Source organism: Leptomonas pyrrhocoris (assembly GCF_001293395.1).
Source record: "Leptomonas pyrrhocoris isolate H10 chromosome Unknown, whole genome shotgun sequence".
Taxonomy (NCBI): Eukaryota; Euglenozoa; class Kinetoplastea; order Trypanosomatida; family Trypanosomatidae; genus Leptomonas; species Leptomonas pyrrhocoris.
Genome location: NW_015438364.1, coordinates 604,268 through 623,275, shown reverse-complemented (window position 1 = coordinate 623,275; position 19,008 = coordinate 604,268). Strand labels below are relative to the sequence as shown.

Genomic DNA, 19,008 nt, shown 5'->3' with positions numbered 1-19,008 from the left:
CTACAGCTCGATCACATACAATCGTGAAGAATTAAGGATTTGAAGTTCCCCCCCCCACCCACCACACACACACACAAAACATATCGCCTATTGGGTTTCTCTATTGTCCCTTCGCATCGCTTTGTGGCTTCGCAGCAAACGCCTTGACATTCTTTGCTGTATTATTGTTCTTGCACAGACAGTCGGTGTCGCGCTCACTCTTATCGATTTGCATCAGCGGAAGCCCAACCTTTTTTTTTCCTTTGCAACACGTATATCGTTTCTTTTTTCACTTTCTTTTTAATTGTTGTCCTGCAGCCATGAGCTACCCCTCGAACTTCCGCGCGTGGCTGGCGAAGATCATCAGCTTCGACACGACGAGCCGCAACTCGAACCTGCCGATGGTGGAGTACATCCGCGACTACCTGCAGTCGGTGGGTGTTGCGTCGACGTTCCTGTACAACCCGGAAAAGACGCACGCGAACCTGTGGGCGACGCTGCCCGGCGAGGGCGGGGTCACGCAGGGCGGCATCGTGCTGTCGGGCCACACGGACGTGGTGCCGGTGGACGGCCAGAAGTGGGACTCAGATCCTTTTGTGATGGTGGAGAAGGACGGCAAGCTGTTTGGTCGCGGTGCGTGCGACATGAAGGGCTTTATCGCGGTGGCGCTGGCGCTGACGCCGCAGTTCCTGTCGATGAAGCGCGCGAAGCCGGTACACTACGCCTTCTCGTTTGACGAGGAGGTGGGCTGCACGGGCGTGCCCTACCTCGTGAACTACCTGAAGGAGCGCGGCTTCAAGGCGGATGCGTGCATCGTCGGGGAGCCGACGGACATGCGGGTGTACGTGAGTGCGAAAGGTTTCACGCAGTGGAACGTTTCCGTGCACGGCAAGGCGATCCACTCCTCCATGGCACTGATGAACACGAGCTGCAACGCCATCGAGTACGCCGCGCAGATCATCACGAAGGTCCGTGAGATCGCGCTGGATATCAAGAAGAACGGGAGGCAAGACCCGGGCCACGATTGCCCTTTCGCACCCATGACCACCGCGTTGGTGAGTGGCGGCAACGCGGTCAACACGGTACCGGCGGAGTGCAGCTTCATCATTACGGTGCGCATCACAGACAAGGAAACGCCGAAGGAGATTGAAGATCGCATGTCCAGGTATGTCGCAGAGAACATTCTGCCTGCGATGCGTGAGGAGTACCCGGAGGCGACCGTCGACATCAAAAACGCGGTCTCGCTGCTACCCTTCAATGGCAAAGAAGATTCGAAGTTGACGAAGCAGGCGCTGAAGCTCTGCAAGCACACGAAAACGTACAAGACGGGTGGCGCCAACGAGGGCGGGTACTTCCAAGATGTGTTGGGTATTCCAACGGTGGTGGTCGGTCCTGGTCCCGGTGCGATGGCGCACTTGGCGAACGAGTACGTGCTGGTAGACCAGATGGAGAAGAGCACTGCCTTTACGATGGACATGGTGAAGCTGTACACGGACCCGACGTACTGCAGCGCTGGCAACTTGTAGCCTTCGTCGTTCATTTCCACCGCAAAGCTGTCGCGTTCGGTTTCGTCTCTTTTTACTTATTTATTCAATATATATATTTTGTTTTATGAGCATTTCTTCGTGTGCGCCAAACGAAAACTGCGGAACGATCTGGCAGTTTTCTTGAAGTACTAAAGCGAAAACCGAACTATCCGCGAGTGCACCCCACGAAGTAACGCACCTCCATATCGGTTATTATTATTATTAAGCTCCATTCCTTACAGACTACCACTATGGTTGTCTTTATTATTCTTTCAGTGTTGTGCATCTCTCGAAAGACCTCTTTTTTCTGTTCCCCCGTTTTACATTCAATGTTGAGTTTTGACGGTTCTAATTGAGAAACATAGATTTTTGATTCACAGTCTGTTCTTTGTTGTTGTGTCTGCCACACAACGGAGAAGGAAGGAGATTGTGAAAAGGACCTTCATTTTTGTGTTCTGTGAAGACGACTTCTTTGGTGTGTCGGTGTGAAGCGAGTGTCGTTTCAATGGATCCTCTCTCCCGTTTTGTTTATGCTTTTGCCCTTCCACTCCGCAAGTTTTTCTCTGTGGCCAGCAAACACAGAAACGCGAGTTTGCATCTGCCGCTGCTGCTTTGCAGTTCTATCCGTTCATCTCCTCTCACGTTGCCGTTGTTGTTCTTGTTTTTTGCTGTCACTTGTTTCATTTGTCTGCGTCAACCCCTCCACTCAAACCTCTTGCCACGCATGCTACGCAACGAACACCGTATTCATAGTTCACCTTCCAATAAAGGTGAAAATATTTTTTATTGCCGGTCTGCATTACTGTTATTATTGTTATCTGTACCATTTTTTTCTTTGTTGTAGATGTCCGCCGGGCACGGCGACGGAGGTGCTTTTGGTCCGGCCGAGGACGACGCGTACAACAGCTACTACGCCCCCGTGAATGGACCAAACGCTCGACCTACGGTCTCGCATTCGCCTCCCGCAGCGTCACCACCCTCGACGCCCGCTGACTCCACACGTGTGCGACCTTCCACATCGGTTCCTTCGACACTACTGAGTAGGGGCGTCGCGCTCGTTGAGGTTCACAGCCCGCCGCCTCGGTTGCCCTCACCTGAAGCGACGCAGGCGTCTACTTCGGATGGTCCTCCCAGTCAAAACGAAACAACAGCGCACACAGAAGAAGAGGACACGGCCCAGGTGGAGGCAGCGGTGTCTTCCACGACGTGGTGCAGTCCTGTCCAGGTGCTGCCCAACAGAATCACGCGAACCGGTCTGACAAGAAGGGCGAGTGCAGGGTGGCCGTCATCACCGATCGTACTCACCTCCACCACCACCACACTACACGCAACGCAGCAGCAGCAGCAACGGGAACAGCATGGACCGCCGACCTTCTCTACCGGCACTGCCGGTGCTCGTCCAGCAAGCATTTCCCATAGTCACCCCTTCGTGGGACAGGAAAGTGAAGCTACCGAAAAACACATCATGCAGCGGTCCTCACGAACAGCAGCAGCAGCAGCAGCCCACGAGCCTTCTGTCGAGGCACTGAACTCGGGGGAGCGACGCAGCGTTACGGTGACGCAGCACCCGCTCGACCCCGTCAGTTACGACGACGAGGCGAAGGCAGCTGACATCAGCAGCGCAGCACACAACCATCGAACACGCCTCTTCGCCCCTGATTTCGACTCTCCGGGTCAGACCGCGGCCGAAGAGATGAGGGAGTGGCGATCAGGCGAGGAGCGCCGCACACGGCTGCCTGCAATAGTGGAGATGCACTCGGAGTCTTCGTCCTCCGCAGCCGTGACACCTCCGGCGACGGCGGCCTCCGCCTCAGTTGTGTTGTCTGTTGGCGAGGACACGAACATATCGCATCCAATGCTCGTCGGTTCCAGCACGACAGTGGACAGCGCCACGACTGACTCGTCGGTGAAGAACGAGTTCGGCGTGGTGAGCGTGCACGGGGAGGAGACGTCGGTGCTGCCCACGCCCTACCCCGTCACCTCCACCAGCAGCCTTGCCGACTGGTCCTCCGCCCCGCGACTGGGCTTTGCTCCACCGGCGAGCCCCAATGCTGCCAGCGCGGAAGCCGCGTCGCTGCCCCGGCGCGACGCCGACGAACGGAAGCGCGAGGACCGGTGGTACCGCCTCTGCCGCGGCGTCTCCCTCCTCGCTAGCGCGTCGCCAGAGGCCATTGTGCGGCTACGCAGCGCAGCTCGCGAGTACGGCATCCCGCACCACTTACGTGGCGTGATGTGGCTGACACTGACCGGGATGGCACTGAAGGTGGACGAGAACGAGTACTTCTGTGCCACGCTGCTGCGCCGCAACGGGTACGTGACGGGCCCGAACGCGGAGGCGATTGCAGCGGACGTGCAGCGCACCTTCCCCGGTCACCCGTACTTCTCCGAGCGCGACGTCGGTATCTACAAGCTGACAAACGTGCTGCACGCGCTGTGCTGGCGCAACCCGCTCCTCAGCTACTGCCAGTCCTTTAATTTTCTAGCCGCTTTTCTGTTGCTCGTCCTCGACGACGAGGAGCGCGTGTTTTGGCTGCTCGTGCACATTACGGAGCAGCTGCTGCCGAACGACTTCTACGGTGAGACGCTGCTCGGGGCGAACGTGGAGCAGGCGGTACTGGAGAGCCTCGTGCAGCGAAGACTTCCCCTTGTGGCCGCGAAATTCAGCGCGGCGGGTCTGCAGGTGCACACGCTGGTGGCGAACTGGATGATGTCGCTCTTTGTGAACAGCTTTCCGCCCGCCACGTCGCTGCGCCTGTGGGACTACCTGTTCTGCCGCACGGCCAATCCCGGTGAGCGCACCCCGGCCCACCTAGAGATCACCCTCGCCGTTCTGCAGTATTTGGACAAGAGGAATTTTCTGGCCGGCGAGGACGCGGGAGAGCTGCTCGTCGCGCTGCGGGAGCAGACGGCGTGCTTGTACGACGCAGCGGCAGTGATTCGAATAGCAAACACGTTTGCCATTACACCGGACGAACTTCACCAACTTCGGCGCGAGGCGAAGCCAACGGTGGTGCAGAACCTGAAGGCGCGTGAGCGGGCTCGCGCCAGTGAGCAGGAGCGGCGACTGGCGCAGGACCTCCGGCTTAGACGGCACGCCAACTCATCCGGATCTGGTGCGTAAAGAGGGAAGAAGGCGGCAGGGAGTCTCTTCTTCGTGCTCAGCCGAATCTCCCAGGCGACCACAGAAATGAAGAAAGAAAAAAAAACACTTGACCACTTGCAGGTCGCAGCACCTCTGTGAAAGAAAAAACCCCTGCGCGCCCTTGGGTGCTCTGGTGCCTCAACACCGCCTTCTCAGTTCCCCCTTTTGTAGGTGTTAAATGGCATTTACTTCCCTAAGAGGCAGCTGTCACACGAACGCACTGTACTGACGGGTATTAAAAAGCGCTATCCTCCTTCGCGCATGCAGATCGCAACGTTCTCTTTTTGTCTAAACGCTTCTCTGTAACTCTACTTGCCTTCACCCGGAACGTTGGCCCTCGAGTAAACGGCATATGCATCCGCAGAAACTCACAAGCACATTAATTACCCACTTGATTCATATATATATATATAGAGAGAGAGAGAGAGAGAGAGAGAGGAAACAAGAACGATAATAATAACATCAATAGAAGTCCGCTGACCTCACGATGACTGGACGGCGCGGCGTGGGGCGACCACCCGCCAAGAAAACGGCTGCGGCTGCTACCGCTGTTAAGAGCACCACGAAATTAAGCGTCCCACACGCCGACTCGCTTCCGTCTCTCACCCGATCCGGGCAACGACGTGGACACCTCAACACCGGCGCCGCAGAGGGGACGAGGGAGACAAGAGCGGAGGTGGAGGAGGAGGAGGTGACACTGGTGTACCGCAAGCCCAGCACACGAAGCACACGTCCGCAGAGGGAAGCTGCTGGGGCTTTGCGTGACGACGCCGTCAGGGACGCTGCATCGCACGGAGCCGTTGCCTCCTTTGCACCCTCCTACTCCTCCTCTACTTCCTCGCCGGAGACGAGCACCCTCGCATTTATGCAACGTGCCACCGGGCAGGTGAACCTCGCCCGCTACCTCGCTCACTGCGGTGTGGAGGATGTACAGCTGCGCAGTGAGAGTGGAGAGGCGGTGTACGCGGTGACACAGGATCAGGTCTTTCACTGCAGCAACGATCGTCTCGAGACGGCCTTCCAGGCGCTGCGGAACATCGAGTCACTACTCCTTACGCCGGCGGACACCAGCTCGGCATCAGGCACGCCGTGGGTGGGACACGTCTGCTGGGTGAGGCCTGCGCATCAGCAGGCGATGGTGGCTCTGGCGCGTGTGTGCGAGGCTGCGGTGCCGCTGCAGCTCCCATCGCTCGTGGACGCCTCTGTTTTAGCGATTATGGACGGAAAGGAGAGAAGCCGGATGACGTGGAGGTTGTCGTTAGCGTTGGCAGAGGGACGGAGAACGCATCGTTCCTCTAGGATCTCGAATGATGCGTCCGATAGCGCGGGCAGCGTTGTCGCCGAGAAATCAGGCGCAGCGGGCACAGTAGCGGCATTGTTCGCTGCGTCGTCGCAGCAGCCTACCTCCACCAGCGCTGCCGCCACAAATGTTGAGCTCGTTCCGTCCCCTGTTCGCCTCTCTGACGTGCACCGGCGTCTGCGCCTGCTGCGACGTCTCCGTCAGCTGCGCAACGCCTACGGAACTCTACTTCCGCGTCTGCACAGCGCAGGCACGAATACGGAGTTGTGTCGATGCCTCTTTTCTCACGACGCAGACACCTGCCAGACACTGCGCCGGCTGCGCGAGCTGTGGATGTCCGCAGGCGCCTCAACTGCGTTGCCGGAGCTCAGCGATCCCTTTCCGATGTCGATACCACGTACGCGAGGCGGGGCGGCGGCTGGAATCTCTTCGCGTGCGAAAGCCCTGTACGATGTCCTCTCCTCCTTCCTCGGCAACCCATTGCTCCTCGACACGCTGCTGCCCTTTGTTGGCATCTCCGCACGGCACCCACACGAAGAGGCCCTCCTGCAGCACCTCGTGGCACAGTTGAAGGAGGACACGGCGGTGGACGCGGCGACATGGGGACCGATGGCGGCCATGGCATCGTGGCGGTGCACCGACGGCTTCTACGTGGTGCAGCACGCCGCTCGCGTGCGGGCGCTGCGCCGGGTGTTGGCCGCCGCGCAGTTCTACGGCCTTCCGCGCTTTTTGCGGTCTATCCGTGCGACTGCATCGATGGCCGCTGCTGGAACAGCTGCCGCAACCTCAGTGCTTTCCGGCGGGGAGAGCAGCAACTGGATGAAGCCGACGACTCTGCTTCGTGCGCAGGCCCGTGAGGCTGATCAGTTCTTCCTCACGCCGGACCTGCTGGACCCGGCGTCCTTCACGCAGCCCGACTCGATGCAGGTGCAGTTGGTGCAGGAAGAGTTGATCACTCTGCAGCGCGCGCACGGTGCTTTTTGTCTCGTCGTGGGCGAAGCAGATGAGATCGTGACGTTGGTGCACGACCACCTCGCCTTCGCCGGGCGTAGGTGGCAGCACGTCGTCAAGAAGCACGAGGAGGAGGGCGGCGTGGTGAAGACGGAGCGTCCCGCCGAGGACGACGACGAGGAAGGCGACGGCATCCACGCCCGTGCAAATGCGCCATCGTCGTCCTTCACCGCCAGAGAGACGCAGGCACGATCCAGTCCGCGCGACCCTCTGTACGGCTACGTCTTGCGCACGGTGGACGCCGCGCACCGCCACGCACTGGAGAAGGCACAGCCACCGCACCAATCCGCCTCTTCAGCCACGGCTGTGACGCACGCCGTTCCCCTCCCCTTTAGTCACGTGCAGTGGGTGGAAGGCGGCAGCACGAACCAGTGGTCGCCCAGCACACACTACTATGGTCTGGTGTACATGGTGGTACTCGAGACCGATGAGCAGGAGACGGAGGAGGGGTCGCTGGTGACTGAGGGACTGCTGCCGGAGACGGCGATTTCGATCACGGAAGGGGACGGCGCGGCGACGCTGCGGCCGCCGCGGTCGCCGACGTATTGCCTGAACGCAATGCTCGAGCTGTGGCGCAGCTAGGGCGGTGTTGCTACTTCCCACCAGGTGCGAATACAGCGATCATAAAGGCGCAACAACAAGGAGGAATACGTTGGGACGCCCGCTGCTAGAGTTCATTACTGGGTAGTTGAAGTGCACCTATCTAGGGGAGTGTGCAGCTCAAGAAGACAATAAATGACGTTTTGTGTAAAACGTTGGATCGTGCCTGCGTTTGACGCGGCAATTGCAGTCCAAAAGATGCTCCTGTGCATTTAATGAAACACACTTTTTCTTATCGTTGTTGGTTTGCCACTGTTGATATGTTTGTCATGCGTGTGGTTTTTTTTGTGTTTCTCTCTACTTCCTCCCCCCGTAGCTAATGTGAGCACGTTGCTTAAATGTGTATTTACCTCCTCGCACTCACCCATCCTGAACTACTGACGGCTTCTTCCCGCCGTACTTTCATTGCTCCTCTGGTTCTCTACTTCGGTTCCTCGTTTCTGAATGCCCTCCTCCCTCAGCTAGAGAGGTGACCGTTGTGTACCACATCAACGTACACAAGCGCTCTGCCACGAGAATTAGTTATTAAAAAAGCGGAGGGGAGAGAATATACAAGCCTCCGCAGGAAAAGTCTCCCACCGTCAACTCAAAAATGCAGCGCACCTCCCTCCTGATGGGCGGGTACATGATGTACCACCGCAAGGCCATGGGGACGATGCGGTACAGCAAGTGGAAGGGCGCGCGTGGCGGTGTCGGCCACTTCTACAACCGCACCGCCATGATCGAGGAGGCGCCCACCAACGTGCCGGTGTCTCTCGTGGATCGTCGCATGATGAACTACGTCCACCGCTCCCGCCTGCGCCACTTCCAGCTCTTTCGCTCCTACCAGCAGAAGTCGAACTCCACGGAGTGTAAGCTGCGCGAAGGCGAGATGCTGCGGCGACGGTGGCACCGCAAGCTACAGAAATCGTTTATTGCGTTTATGCAGTTTAAGACAATGAAAGTGCTGGAGGAGCAGGCAAAGCTGGTCTCGCAGTACGGGCAGGCTTCGGTGAACGCTGCCCTCGGCGACCCGTACGAGGCGACGACGAATGCAGCGCGGGAGCGCAAGTACGTGGCGCTGCGCAGACGTGTGCAGACACTTCCTTCCATCCAGGTGGTGCCGAAGCACGTGGCGACGATGAAGCAGATACACAACGACCGCTTCAACTTCCGCTGGCGTGTTAACTGAATTGCGGCTGTCTGCCGTTGTTTGTTGTTGTCGTTTTTGAGATCGTGGCGTAGATGTAGGCTCGCGTATGAAAAGCTGTCGGCTCTCTTCTTAGGTAGCCGTGATGTCCTCAGCACGGAGGCCCTTTGCTATGGGAAGGCAAAGGGGAAGGAGAAAAAATTCAACGCGAACTGAAATGCGTCCTCTGCCTTCTTCTGTTTTTCACACTACCGTTTCGCTTGCGTTGCGCATGGATTTTTTCCTTTTACTCCGTTCCCTTCTTTCTGTTGCTCATCCCACTCGCTGTTGTGCGTGGTGTTGTGGTCGGCAATCACCTCCGTTGATGCTTCATTTTTTCTCTCTTTTGCTCTTTTCGTGTCGACGATTGGATCGGTGGATTTGCTGCCTTCACGACAGAGGCTGCTGAGATGCGGTGTTGGCCCGGCTCACATCACAATTAAAAATGAAATGCTGTGAAGCATTCACTTTCAGACGTCACGACCTCAACTGCGAGACACGCATGTGGTGACAGCAGTCCCCGGCATTCCAGGCGACAGAGGTATTCGCACCCATCTCAAAGCGCATTCACGCTCGATTTCCAAAGGTGCCTCGTGCTGGAGCGATGCGTGAAGCGGTGTCTCTCGAGTCACCGGAAGAGACTTTGGGGCGTCGGTTATAATGCGCGTCTTCAAACAACACCACCCAACACCAACAGCAAGAGCAAACCGTCAAGGCGCTATCCTTGTGTCCCTGCGCTGTTTCATACCGCTGTCTGTTTACCTTTACAGGACGTGGTACGTCTGCTCGAGAGGCCCAACTCGTTCTATCGCTACGTCGCTCCCACGCCTCTTTCGCTTCATGGCCAGCAACAGCAGCAACAGAAAATAAAGAAGCTGCCTCTTCGCCGTTTCACCGTTTTCTCTCGTGCACACCTTTTCCTTTCGTTGCTTTCTTCGTGACCGTACCACCACCACCACCTCCAAAAAGGAAGGAAGGAAAGAAGAACGTCGCGGTGCACAACGTATGGTAAAGGGTACGTCTCACCGCCACGCACCGTTAGAGCACAGGAAACACAAAGGAAACTGAAGCCACCGGCGAAAAAGAACAGAGGAGGATTGTTTGTTGTGTTGAGCTCACGCGTGACACTCAAAGCAATACGTGCCCGCCGCACCTGCTCTGGAATATCCGCAGTTTTCTATTGTTCTTTCTCTCGTGAGGTTTAGTCATTCACTGCACACCGGATTTCTTTCTTTTCTCTCCGTCTTCGTCGTATCAGATGACGGCTATGGCAGACGACGAGGTGCTCCCGATGCGGGCCGCGTTACGGGCAAAGGACGTCGTCGCGGCAGGGCAGGTGGAGAACGTGCTGCAGTTGCCGTCTCCGGTGTACACGGCGGAGTTCACCGACGCGCATCACGTTCTTATCGGCGCCGGCGGCGGGGGCAAAAAGTTTGGCATGGCGAACGTTGCGTTGCTGCTGCGTGTTGCGTCACTGCGTGGTGCATCATCGTCGTCGTCGTCACCATCGACCTCCTCCGCTGCTTCCATCGTGAAAAGCGGCGTAGAGACGGCTGCGGCAGCCTCGCCCTCCTCAGCGGCGCCATCCGAGCCACCCGTGTGGGGATTTGCGGCTGCGATTGACTTGGGCGAGGACATCCCCTGGTGTACCTCCGCGTTCTTGCCCTTTAACATAAACGGAACACCTCCAGGAGGCTCTGTCAGCGACCCCGCTGCTCTCCGCTGGTCGGACCAGCAGCGGGTGGTGCTGCAGGGACTCGTAGGCTTTATCGCACTCAGCAGCATCACCGCCTTTACGCTCATTGGTGTGTACCGCGGAACAGAGCCGACATCAAGTTCCGCGATGTCGTCGTCGGAGGAGGAGGAAGCGGGGGCGGATGCCTCTGCACCAGCGCCTCCGACTCACCAGGCGAAGGACAAGAGCGATTGTGCGGAGCCGCAACGGCGTTATCTTCGCCAGCTGGCGCGCATCACCGTGCCCCACGACGCAAAGGACCCCGATAAGAAGCCGATCGCGCTCTCGCAGAACGTGCTTCTCGTCGCACACGACGCCAACGGCGTGCTCGGTTACGCCCTCACCGATTTGGTGCCGCATAGCTTCGAGGACAACCACAGCGAGGCGTATGAACGCACGTACGCGTCCCAGGTGAAGGCTAGCGGTGGAGCCCTGCAGCGCCGCGTGCCGCATACCGTGACGACGGCAGCGCCTGTGGTGGAGTGGCCGCTGCCAGCACGCGTCAACGACTTGTCGGTGAACCGGGTATGCATCGTGCAAGCCGCGCGCTCAGATGAGACCGGTCCGTCCGCGGTGCGGCCCTGCAAAGCGCACTTGCAGGAGCATCTCATCTTGGCTGCCGTGCTGCAGGACAAGACCGTTGTGCTGAGTACGCTGCGCCTACGACAGAAATACGTGCGCACGACGAGAGACGCAGTGGCGCCTGTGTCAGTGGTGACGGCCCTTACGCTAACGGGGGCGGAGCTGCCTCTTCCGTTTAAGCTTCTCACCTCCTCCCTACGCCTCGTGCGCCTCTACGGATGGAACAACATCGCAGCGGGGCAGCAGGCGGAGATGCGCCGGCAGCTCACGTGGCAGTCGCTGCAAGAGCACGGCGCCCCCACGCACGGCCCCCTGTGCAGCTTGCTGCTCGTCGCTTTCAACACCCACACCAGCGAGTCTTTCCTCCTCCACGGAGCCGTGGACGTCACCCCGCTGCCCTCCGCCTCCCACGAAAACCGCAGCGCACTTACGCTGCAGCTCCGCTGGGTGCAACCGCAGCCCACACCGGTACTGGGCGATGCCATCACCTCCTTGTCCACGTGCGCCGACCGGGTGCCGGCGGACGACGAGGCACGCATCCAACGCAGTCCGGTCGGAGCGGCGGTGCCGACGCACTTCATCGTTGGCACCGTCGAAGGTTGGGTGGCGTCGGTCCGCTGGATCGCCGCCGAGGGCCGTTGGCGCAGTGACCACGTCCGTCCCTCCCCCCTCAAGTCTGTCGCGAAGCGGTTCCCTGCACTTCACAAAGAGCCGGTGTCGTGTGTGGCGGTGTCGGCGGAGAACGACGTCGTGAGCGCGGACATCGCACAGAACGTTGCCTTGACGACCCTCCCGTACGCCCTTCGCCCTTCACCCACTCCCGCCTCTTCATCTCAAAAAGGCTCCGCTCCGGGCTCGGCGCGTGGCACACGCAGTCGCGGGGCGGACTCTGACGACGCGCTGTACGTTGTGCAGCCGCGCCTGGCGACGTCCGCGACGCTGTTTCCGCCGTCGACGCCCGTGACGGGTCTGTTGAGCTGGGTGATGCGCAACACCGCAGGTGAGTTGATGCCGGCGCGCGCGCTCATCTTCCTCACGGTGCCGGTACTGCTGCTACTGGTAGCACTCATCATCATGATGCGTTAAGAGTACTGTCGTTGTTGGGGGGATGTTTCCCGGAGGAGCACAGGCGAAGTTGAAAGGGGGAAGGGGAGAGGTGCGAGAGCGGCAGGGGTGAAGAGTAGAGGGTGGAGGTCGTTTTGGCGGCTCAGTTGGGATGGGGCGAGACCGGTGGTTGTCGGAGACGGACTCGTGGGCTCTCTCTGTCATCGATATCTCCTCGACTGTTCTTCTCTTCCTCTGCTGAGATGCAGGGTGATTGACTGCCCCGGAAAGAAATGGAGCGAAGGGAAGGAAAGCAGTACCGTCCATCACACGAATACGCGTATTTGCAACAGCATTCGCCAAAAAAGAAAGAAAAACACCCTTAGTGAAGTGGATTGTTTGGGCGGGGGGGGGGGGTTCTACGCGACTTCGCATGAGTGTCTGCGATTTTTTTTCATTGTCACGGATGTTTAAGCCAAAGGGCGCCTCCCATTTGGAATTATTCAAACGACCACTTACTAATATTATTATTATTATTATTATTATTATTATTATTTACCGCTGCGTGAAATACAGGCCTGCAGTGGTGAGACAGGGATGACCGCACCACACATCTCGGTCTCCTCATACTTCAAGTGCTCCTCTTCCTTTCAACTTTCCCTTTTTCTTTCTCATTTGTGGGTGTGCATCGCATCTGCGTAACCCCTACCACTCCTTGCGCACACACGCGCTACACCCAACGGCACGAGATAGTAATCAAATCCATCTCTTCCCCCCCCCCCCTCCCTGCACATCCCCGCAGTCCCCTTTTCTTTTGTTTTGTTCTCTTCTTGGAACTCATTTGACGGTTCCCGCCCCCGCTCCCCACTCCTCTCTTTCTATCAGCTTTATTATTACTATTATTTCCTCTGTCAGCGGTATTGCGTACTCTCTGTCGCACAAGCGCTCCCTTCACCACCCACAACGTACCGGAAAAAACTAAAAGCGAGCCAGCCTGTTTCAACGATGGTTACCGCACAGAACTACCGCATCAGCGAGATTAGCCGCTTCCTCATCCTCATTGGAGGTATGACGGCGAGCGTCTGCATCTCCACCTTCTACGGTTTCAACATTCTGAGCAACAAGATGGTGGAGCTGTTCAACTTCAGCGGAGCCGACCTCACCACGATCTCCACTGTGGGAGTGGTTGTCGGCTTCGCAACCTTCCCAGGCGGTATGCTGCTCGACTACGCGGGGCCGCTCCCGGTGCTGGTGTGCGGGACCGTGCTGAACATGGTAGGCGTCATTCTTTACGGCCTCGCCTTTGAGGGCATCATCACCGGATCTGTGGTGAAGTTTTCCGTCTTCAGCGCCATCATGAACCTCGGCTGTGCTTCATTCGACACCGGTTCGCTGATGGCCATTCTGGGTAGCTTCCCGCTGACCAAGGGACCTGTGGTGGCCTTGATGAAGACCTTTGCCGGGCTTGGTGCGTTGGTGTTGGCGGTCATCAACTACAGCTTCTTCCGCACGGCCTACTCGCATTATATGTACTTCATGGCCGCTCTCGTCGTATTCATGGGCTCGACCGCGTGCCTCTTCATTCGTTTTCCGCCGTATCACCTCGTGGACCGCGAGCGGAGCCGCGTGCCGGAGCAGATGCAGGTGCGCCGCCGCCTGACGGAGCGGGCGTACCTTACCCAGTACCCGCCGATGGTCCGCTTCTACGTGGGCTTCTTCATCATTGTTTCCCTCGTCATCTATCTGACAGTTCAGTCCTTCTGTGTGGCGTACGCGAACCCCAGCGACAAGGCTCGCATGGGTAACACCATCATGATCATCATCTTTGTCTTCTCCTTCGGTTTGATGGCGGCTCCGTTCCCGTTCCTCGGCGGCATGGAGGAGAAGCCCAGCGAGGATTTCCCTGAATACCCGGAGAACGAACTCCGCAACGACTCGGATGCGTACGAGAACGACAATGAGAAGGCGGTGCTGCGTCCCACGGAGGTCGATGCAACGCAGGACCACAATGCGCTTGGGGAGCTCTACGTCGCTGAGGAGGAGGTCTGTGATGAGGAGAAGGGCGGCAAGGCGAAGAAGTCGGAGACGGAGGACGACCCGCAGAACAAGGCAGTCGTGGAGGATCAGGTCATTCTTGGAGACGAGAACCTCGCACTGATGATGCTTTCCGATCAGGACCCGCAATACCAGACCACCTTCCTGCAAAGCGTCACGAACGTGGACCTGTGGCTGTGCTGGTGGAACACACTCGCAACGTGGGGCTGCGGCATCGTGACGTCTTCCAACTCCGCGCAGATCTACCGCGCACTCGCCGATGATGAGTACGAGACCAAAACAAACACGATGTACTCCGCCATCATCAGTGTGGCGAGTGCGCTTGGCCGCATGAGCATGGGCATCTTTGAGTATGTCTTGAGCCGCTACCCCTCCGAGTCGCGGCCAGTGATGACGTGTGTGTACCCCATCTCCTCCGCCTGCATGGTGCTGGGTCTGATCTTCCTGCTGGCCCTGCCCCTGAAGTCGAAGGCAATCGTGATTGGCTTCTTCTTCGATTCTTCTGGCAACGGCTTCAGCTGGGCCTGCACCGCGCTGACAGTTCGAACTGTTTTTGCCAAGGACAGCGGCAAGCACTACAGCTTTATGTATGTTGGCGCGTTCGCTGGCGTGATTGCGCTGAACCGCTTCGGCTACGGTGAGCTGTACGACCGTGAGGCGAAGCGGCAGCGCGATGCTGCCGTGATGAATGGCACCACCAACATCTACCCCCGCTGTGCCGGCAAGAAGTGCGTGAATTACAGCTTCATTATTCTGCTGTGCGTGAACGCGACGGCGATTGTGGGCAGCACGCTGTTCCACTACCGCTACCGTCGCTTTGTGCTGAAGCACCGCACCGAGAAGGCGGCAGCTCAAGCGAAGAGCAGTAACTCTCCTGTTGAGCCTGTTAACGTGGCTCAGCTGCATTAACCCCTCCGCCGTCCATTGTGGTACTTTTGATAATTGCTTTTCCCAGTAGTGCGTAAAAGTACTGTTACACACTTTACAGCTGTATGAAGAGAGGTATGAAGTGCATGTGTATGTGTGTGTGCATGTGTGTCTCTCTATGTGGGCTTGACTGTTCTACTGTATTCTGTTTCCGCTAATTCCCATATATACATCGTACAGTGCACTCCTCTTTTCTCCTTTGCTGACTTTTTTTTTCTGTTACTCTTCGTATTCGAGCTCCCCCTCCCCTTTTTTTTTTGACTTGTCTTGGATACCTCTCCGTGTGTGTGTTTTTTTTCTTCCCCTGTAGCTCCTGCGATTTCACCGTTTGAAGTGCAACAGGGAGTCGTCGCTGCTGAGTTCTCTCGCTCCATCCTCTCCGCGCCTTCAAGAAAAAAAACTTTTGTGTGTAGGAGGGAGGAGAGAGAGAGAGAAAAGAGAGAGGAGGAGGAGCCGTTGACATCGCAGCACAACTGTACACTCCGCGGTGGACACAGCTGCAGGGAACGAGACAAAAAAGAAAAGCACAGAGAGAGAGAGAGAGAGACGAAAAAAAAAATAACAGTCATTAGCTATTCTTTCATTTTATTTACGTTGTTTGTCTATTATATCAGTTCCATGTTTAATTCATCCCTTGCTTGTTGTTTTGCTTCTCTCTCTCTCTCCCCCCCCCCCTCTTCTTCTTCTCTTCATCCGCCGTGTCCTTTGAGAATCGTCTGTAGGCGGTGAAACTCGCCGTGCTGACGGAAACCCACGCCTGTGTGACAACGTTGCTTATGTTTGTGTTTTTTTTGTTTTTTTTCTGCTATTTCTATCATCGAACTGCGTCTCCGTTTGCGCGCGCGTATCACGAACAGCACTTTTTTTTTCCCCTTTAACACCGTTCACTTCGTGGAGTCGACGGAAAAGGAGAACGCCGCAGCTCGGGATGTTGATCTTGGCAGTGCAAAGTCTTCCGTTTTGCTCTTTCCTTTTTTTGTCTATTGGAAGTGAGCCCAAAGAAAAGCGCGGCAGAAAGCGTAAGGCTCTCTTCCCGTCTTTTGTGTTTTTTCGTTGCGCTCTATGGCGTGTCAGTTGCCACCATATAGAGAGAGTCATTGAACACACTACGGCTGTGCTCCAGCGAGACGGTTTTTTTTTTCGTTTGATGAAAAGCCTGCAGCCGCGGGAGACTTATCGCGAAGCACAAAGCAGACGCAGCCCGTATTTTATGAACTCCTCGCTCTTTCACACATCGTTCCTGTTGGTCTTATTAAGCAAAAACGGCGGGCCCCGGAGCACGAAAAGGTTCACGCGCACGGTCTTTTCGCGTCAGATAGTGATTCCATTTTTTCCTTCTCTCTCTCTCTCTATCAAAGGTGTCTGTTGTGTGTGTTGGCTCCGTTCCGATGGGTGCACACCTGGTTAAAAAAAAAACTACTGGGTCGTGCAGGAGGAAAGCACGCATCCCTTCAAGGTCAACAATGGAAAACATCTTTTCACTCTCTTCTTCTTCTGGCTTTATCAGATTCGTATATGCAGTGGGACCATCGACTTTTATTGCTTTTTTTTTCTCTTCTCTTCTTCTTTGTTTTGTAGTTGCTTTTTTCCTGCGTAACACGCGACGGTGCGCGCGTTAGCAATAACGATAAAAAAAATAATGGTCAACAGGATGGTATGGAAGACTACTACGCGGTGCTGCAACACCGATACTCAGCGCTCACCGATGGTGTTAATGCATCCAGCTTCCATTTTTCTTTAGCATCGTGCTCTATATTCTCATTATTTCCTCTCTAGTGATTCGTTATTGTGGGTTTCTTTCCTCACGAAATAATAATAATAAATCTACGGTGTGTACTAACAGAACACATTATACTTATTTGTTTATATATTTATTTATTTGTTTATTTATTATTATACTTATTAATATATATACTCCGTCTTTCTATGATTGGATTCACTGATGTAGCCTATTCGGTGTGCAGTGATAGGATAATGCTCTTTCTTCTTTTTTTCCTTCCACCGGGTGCGCACGTTGTCGCACCTCCGCAACAATACGTTCGCAGGTTCAAGCAGCAAGTGAAGAGAACACTGCAGGCACTACGTCGCTACTTGGAAGCAACAGGCGTGTCCGGGCTATATATATATATCAGAGGGAAGACCGCAGCGGCATAGAAATGCGCAGAAGTGTTACGATCATTCGTCATTGTATCGCAGTGGTCAGAAGTGTTGGCTCTCGGCTGTCTCGGTTGTTCGTCGGCTTAGCGTGCACTTCATTCGAACCGAGAGTTGCCTATGGTCCGACGTGCATCTCGAACTGGTGTTATTCGCTCCTTCTCTCCACACGATTGCAAAGAATAGGCCTTTAAAAAAGTACGTTGAATGAGAAGGACGCGTGAAAAGCTTTTTCACCTCTCCGGCGATCTTGACTTTCCCTGTTGTTTTAATTCATCATTATTATTGCTATTACTATTTTTCCCTATATAAACATATTTGGATAACGGTATACTGAGCAAGCTGCTTGGGCCACTCTGTTCCCCATTCACTTCTTCTTTTCCAACCTCTGGCAATGGAAAGTTTCAAATGACATTGGTTACAGCGTCCAGTTTATCTGCCGTCAGGATTGTATTAGTTCCTTTCATCATCGTAAGTGGTCCCCCCCCCCCTCCGTCCCCCCTCCTCCTCTCTTTGATTCTTCTGCCTGTGTTTTATGAGCGGTGGAGCAGCCAAAAAAAGCCACCGTGTTTCACTTTTCCAGAGATAGAATCATTCTTCACGTACTCGGTGCTGTTAAGAAGAAGTCGAAAATAGAAAGAGCGGATGATGCGACGCGGTGGCATTTTGCCGCTGTTATTTGCTGATCAATTGCCTTCGTATACGGAGCAAGCGTTTGGGGAAATAATGTGTTAGGTTTAAAGTGGTGAGACTCTCCTGCATTGAAAGAAGTGGTCTTGTCACTATGCGTTTGACATCCATCACGGCAGGTGACCGTCAACCTCTATGTTCCCATCCGCATCTCTTACAGTGTTCGTAAGACGCCTCGCAGCATTAGCTTACACACGTGTGCTTGTATGTGTATGCATGTGTGTGTGTCTGTCGCTCACTTCTCCTCTCTTTTTCCTTCTCCCCACACTCTCCTCTCTCCGCTGCCGGGTCTCTGCCTCCTTGACAGCGTCATCTGAAGTCTTGAAGTAATGCGATGGTGCCCTGAACGACGGACAAAGAACTGAAGAGTGCCAGAATGCGCGCGTTTCGTGGTGTCTGGCAGGGCAACCTTTCAGCATCGCGGTACCGTCCTCGTGTCACGTCCCTTCTCTCCATAGGGTCTTCGGTGTCATAGCCGTCGAAGAGACTGGGGTGTCTGGCTGGCTGAGGGGAGATATGTGTGTGTTTGCGCCTGCGTGACGGCTGAAGCGGAGCTGTTTGAGGAGGTTCAGCTCTCTTTCTGTAGCTTTCTTTTTACCTCCATAGGAACTCTGCGAGACTGCTGCACGGTGTGGATTCCCTACGAGGCGCGTGTTGGTGCTTCAAACGCCGTGGCTTTTCGCACCTGTTTGTTCTCTCTAATTGTGCATGAATCGTGCTGAGTTTTCTCGCCGTTGCAAGAGTGTCTTTCTACACTCAGTAGTCGGTGGTCGCCGCTGCGGTTGTCGTGCTACCACGGTGGTTCGTGTGAGCACTTGCTGGGATGCGCAACCACGAAGATTTCGTGGCTACGATAAACAGAACACAAAAGAAATGAAACAGAACAGCAGAGGTGCGTGATTGTTGCTTCGAGGGGAACATGGGAGGTTTGCCCTCTCTCCACGTGACAAAGACCACCCTATTGTGTACACGCTGCGCCGATGTTTTTTCTTTGTTTTTTACTAGGTGTGCCGCGCAGTCGACTCGTAGACGGTTCGACTCTCCCCGCTAAAGAAAGCAAGTAGCAGGTCCTGCAGAATAGAACGCCCAGTCCCT

The 19,008-nt window shown here is 55.8% G+C and overlaps 6 protein-coding genes across 7 annotated transcripts in view; all 6 read left to right on the top strand.

Annotated features, from left to right (window-relative positions):
* ABB37_04739 (glutamamyl carboxypeptidase putativemetallo-peptidase Clan MH Family M18) overlaps positions 1–1,505 on the top strand; it is a gene marked incomplete at its 3' end in the record, with an annotated part of 1,680 nt that extends 175 nt beyond the window's left edge. Inside the window, exon 1 of the mRNA XM_015802524.1 lies at positions 1–1,505. This exon is cut by the window's left edge and continues 175 nt beyond it. Within this exon, the coding sequence (XP_015658968.1) occupies positions 300–1,505 (1,206 nt within the window). The 5' untranslated portion in view covers positions 1–299.
* Positions 1,506–2,257: 752 nt separating this feature from the next.
* On the top strand, positions 2,258–4,626 carry ABB37_04738 (putative GTPase activator protein; the record flags this gene model as incomplete). The annotated part of the gene is made up of 1 exon (XM_015802523.1): positions 2,258–4,626. The coding sequence occupies exon 1, from the start codon at positions 2,971–2,973 to the stop codon at positions 4,624–4,626; it is 1,656 nt and encodes a 551-aa protein (XP_015658967.1). The 5' UTR covers positions 2,258–2,970.
* Positions 4,627–5,134: 508 nt separating this feature from the next.
* ABB37_04737 (hypothetical protein) lies at positions 5,135–7,540 on the top strand (the record flags this gene model as incomplete). The annotated part of the gene is made up of 1 exon (XM_015802522.1): positions 5,135–7,540. The coding sequence occupies one exon, from the start codon at positions 5,135–5,137 to the stop codon at positions 7,538–7,540; it is 2,406 nt and encodes an 801-aa protein (XP_015658966.1).
* Positions 7,541–8,018: 478 nt separating this feature from the next.
* Positions 8,019–8,729, top strand: ABB37_04736 (putative mitochondrial hypothetical protein; the record flags this gene model as incomplete). The annotated part of the gene is made up of 1 exon (XM_015802521.1): positions 8,019–8,729. Exon 1 carries the CDS (start codon positions 8,151–8,153, stop codon positions 8,727–8,729), a length of 579 nt encoding a protein of 192 aa, XP_015658965.1. The 5' UTR covers positions 8,019–8,150.
* An 844-nt stretch (positions 8,730–9,573) lies between these two features.
* On the top strand, positions 9,574–12,129 carry ABB37_04735 (hypothetical protein; the record flags this gene model as incomplete). 2 transcript variants are annotated; one of them, XM_015802520.1, is made up of 1 exon in its annotated part: positions 9,574–12,129. In XM_015802520.1, the coding sequence occupies exon 1, from the start codon at positions 9,985–9,987 to the stop codon at positions 12,127–12,129; it is 2,145 nt and encodes a 714-aa protein (XP_015658964.1). In that variant the 5' UTR covers positions 9,574–9,984. The 2 variants fall into 2 exon arrangements, with proteins under 2 accessions (XP_015658964.1, XP_015658963.1); XM_015802519.1 differs by having other exon boundaries at positions 9,695–12,129.
* A 963-nt stretch (positions 12,130–13,092) lies between these two features.
* On the top strand, positions 13,093–15,051 carry ABB37_04734 (hypothetical protein; the record flags this gene model as incomplete). Its single annotated transcript, XM_015802518.1, has 1 exon — positions 13,093–15,051. The coding sequence occupies one exon, from the start codon at positions 13,093–13,095 to the stop codon at positions 15,049–15,051; it is 1,959 nt and encodes a 652-aa protein (XP_015658962.1).
* Between the last annotated feature and the right edge of the window lie 3,957 nt (positions 15,052–19,008).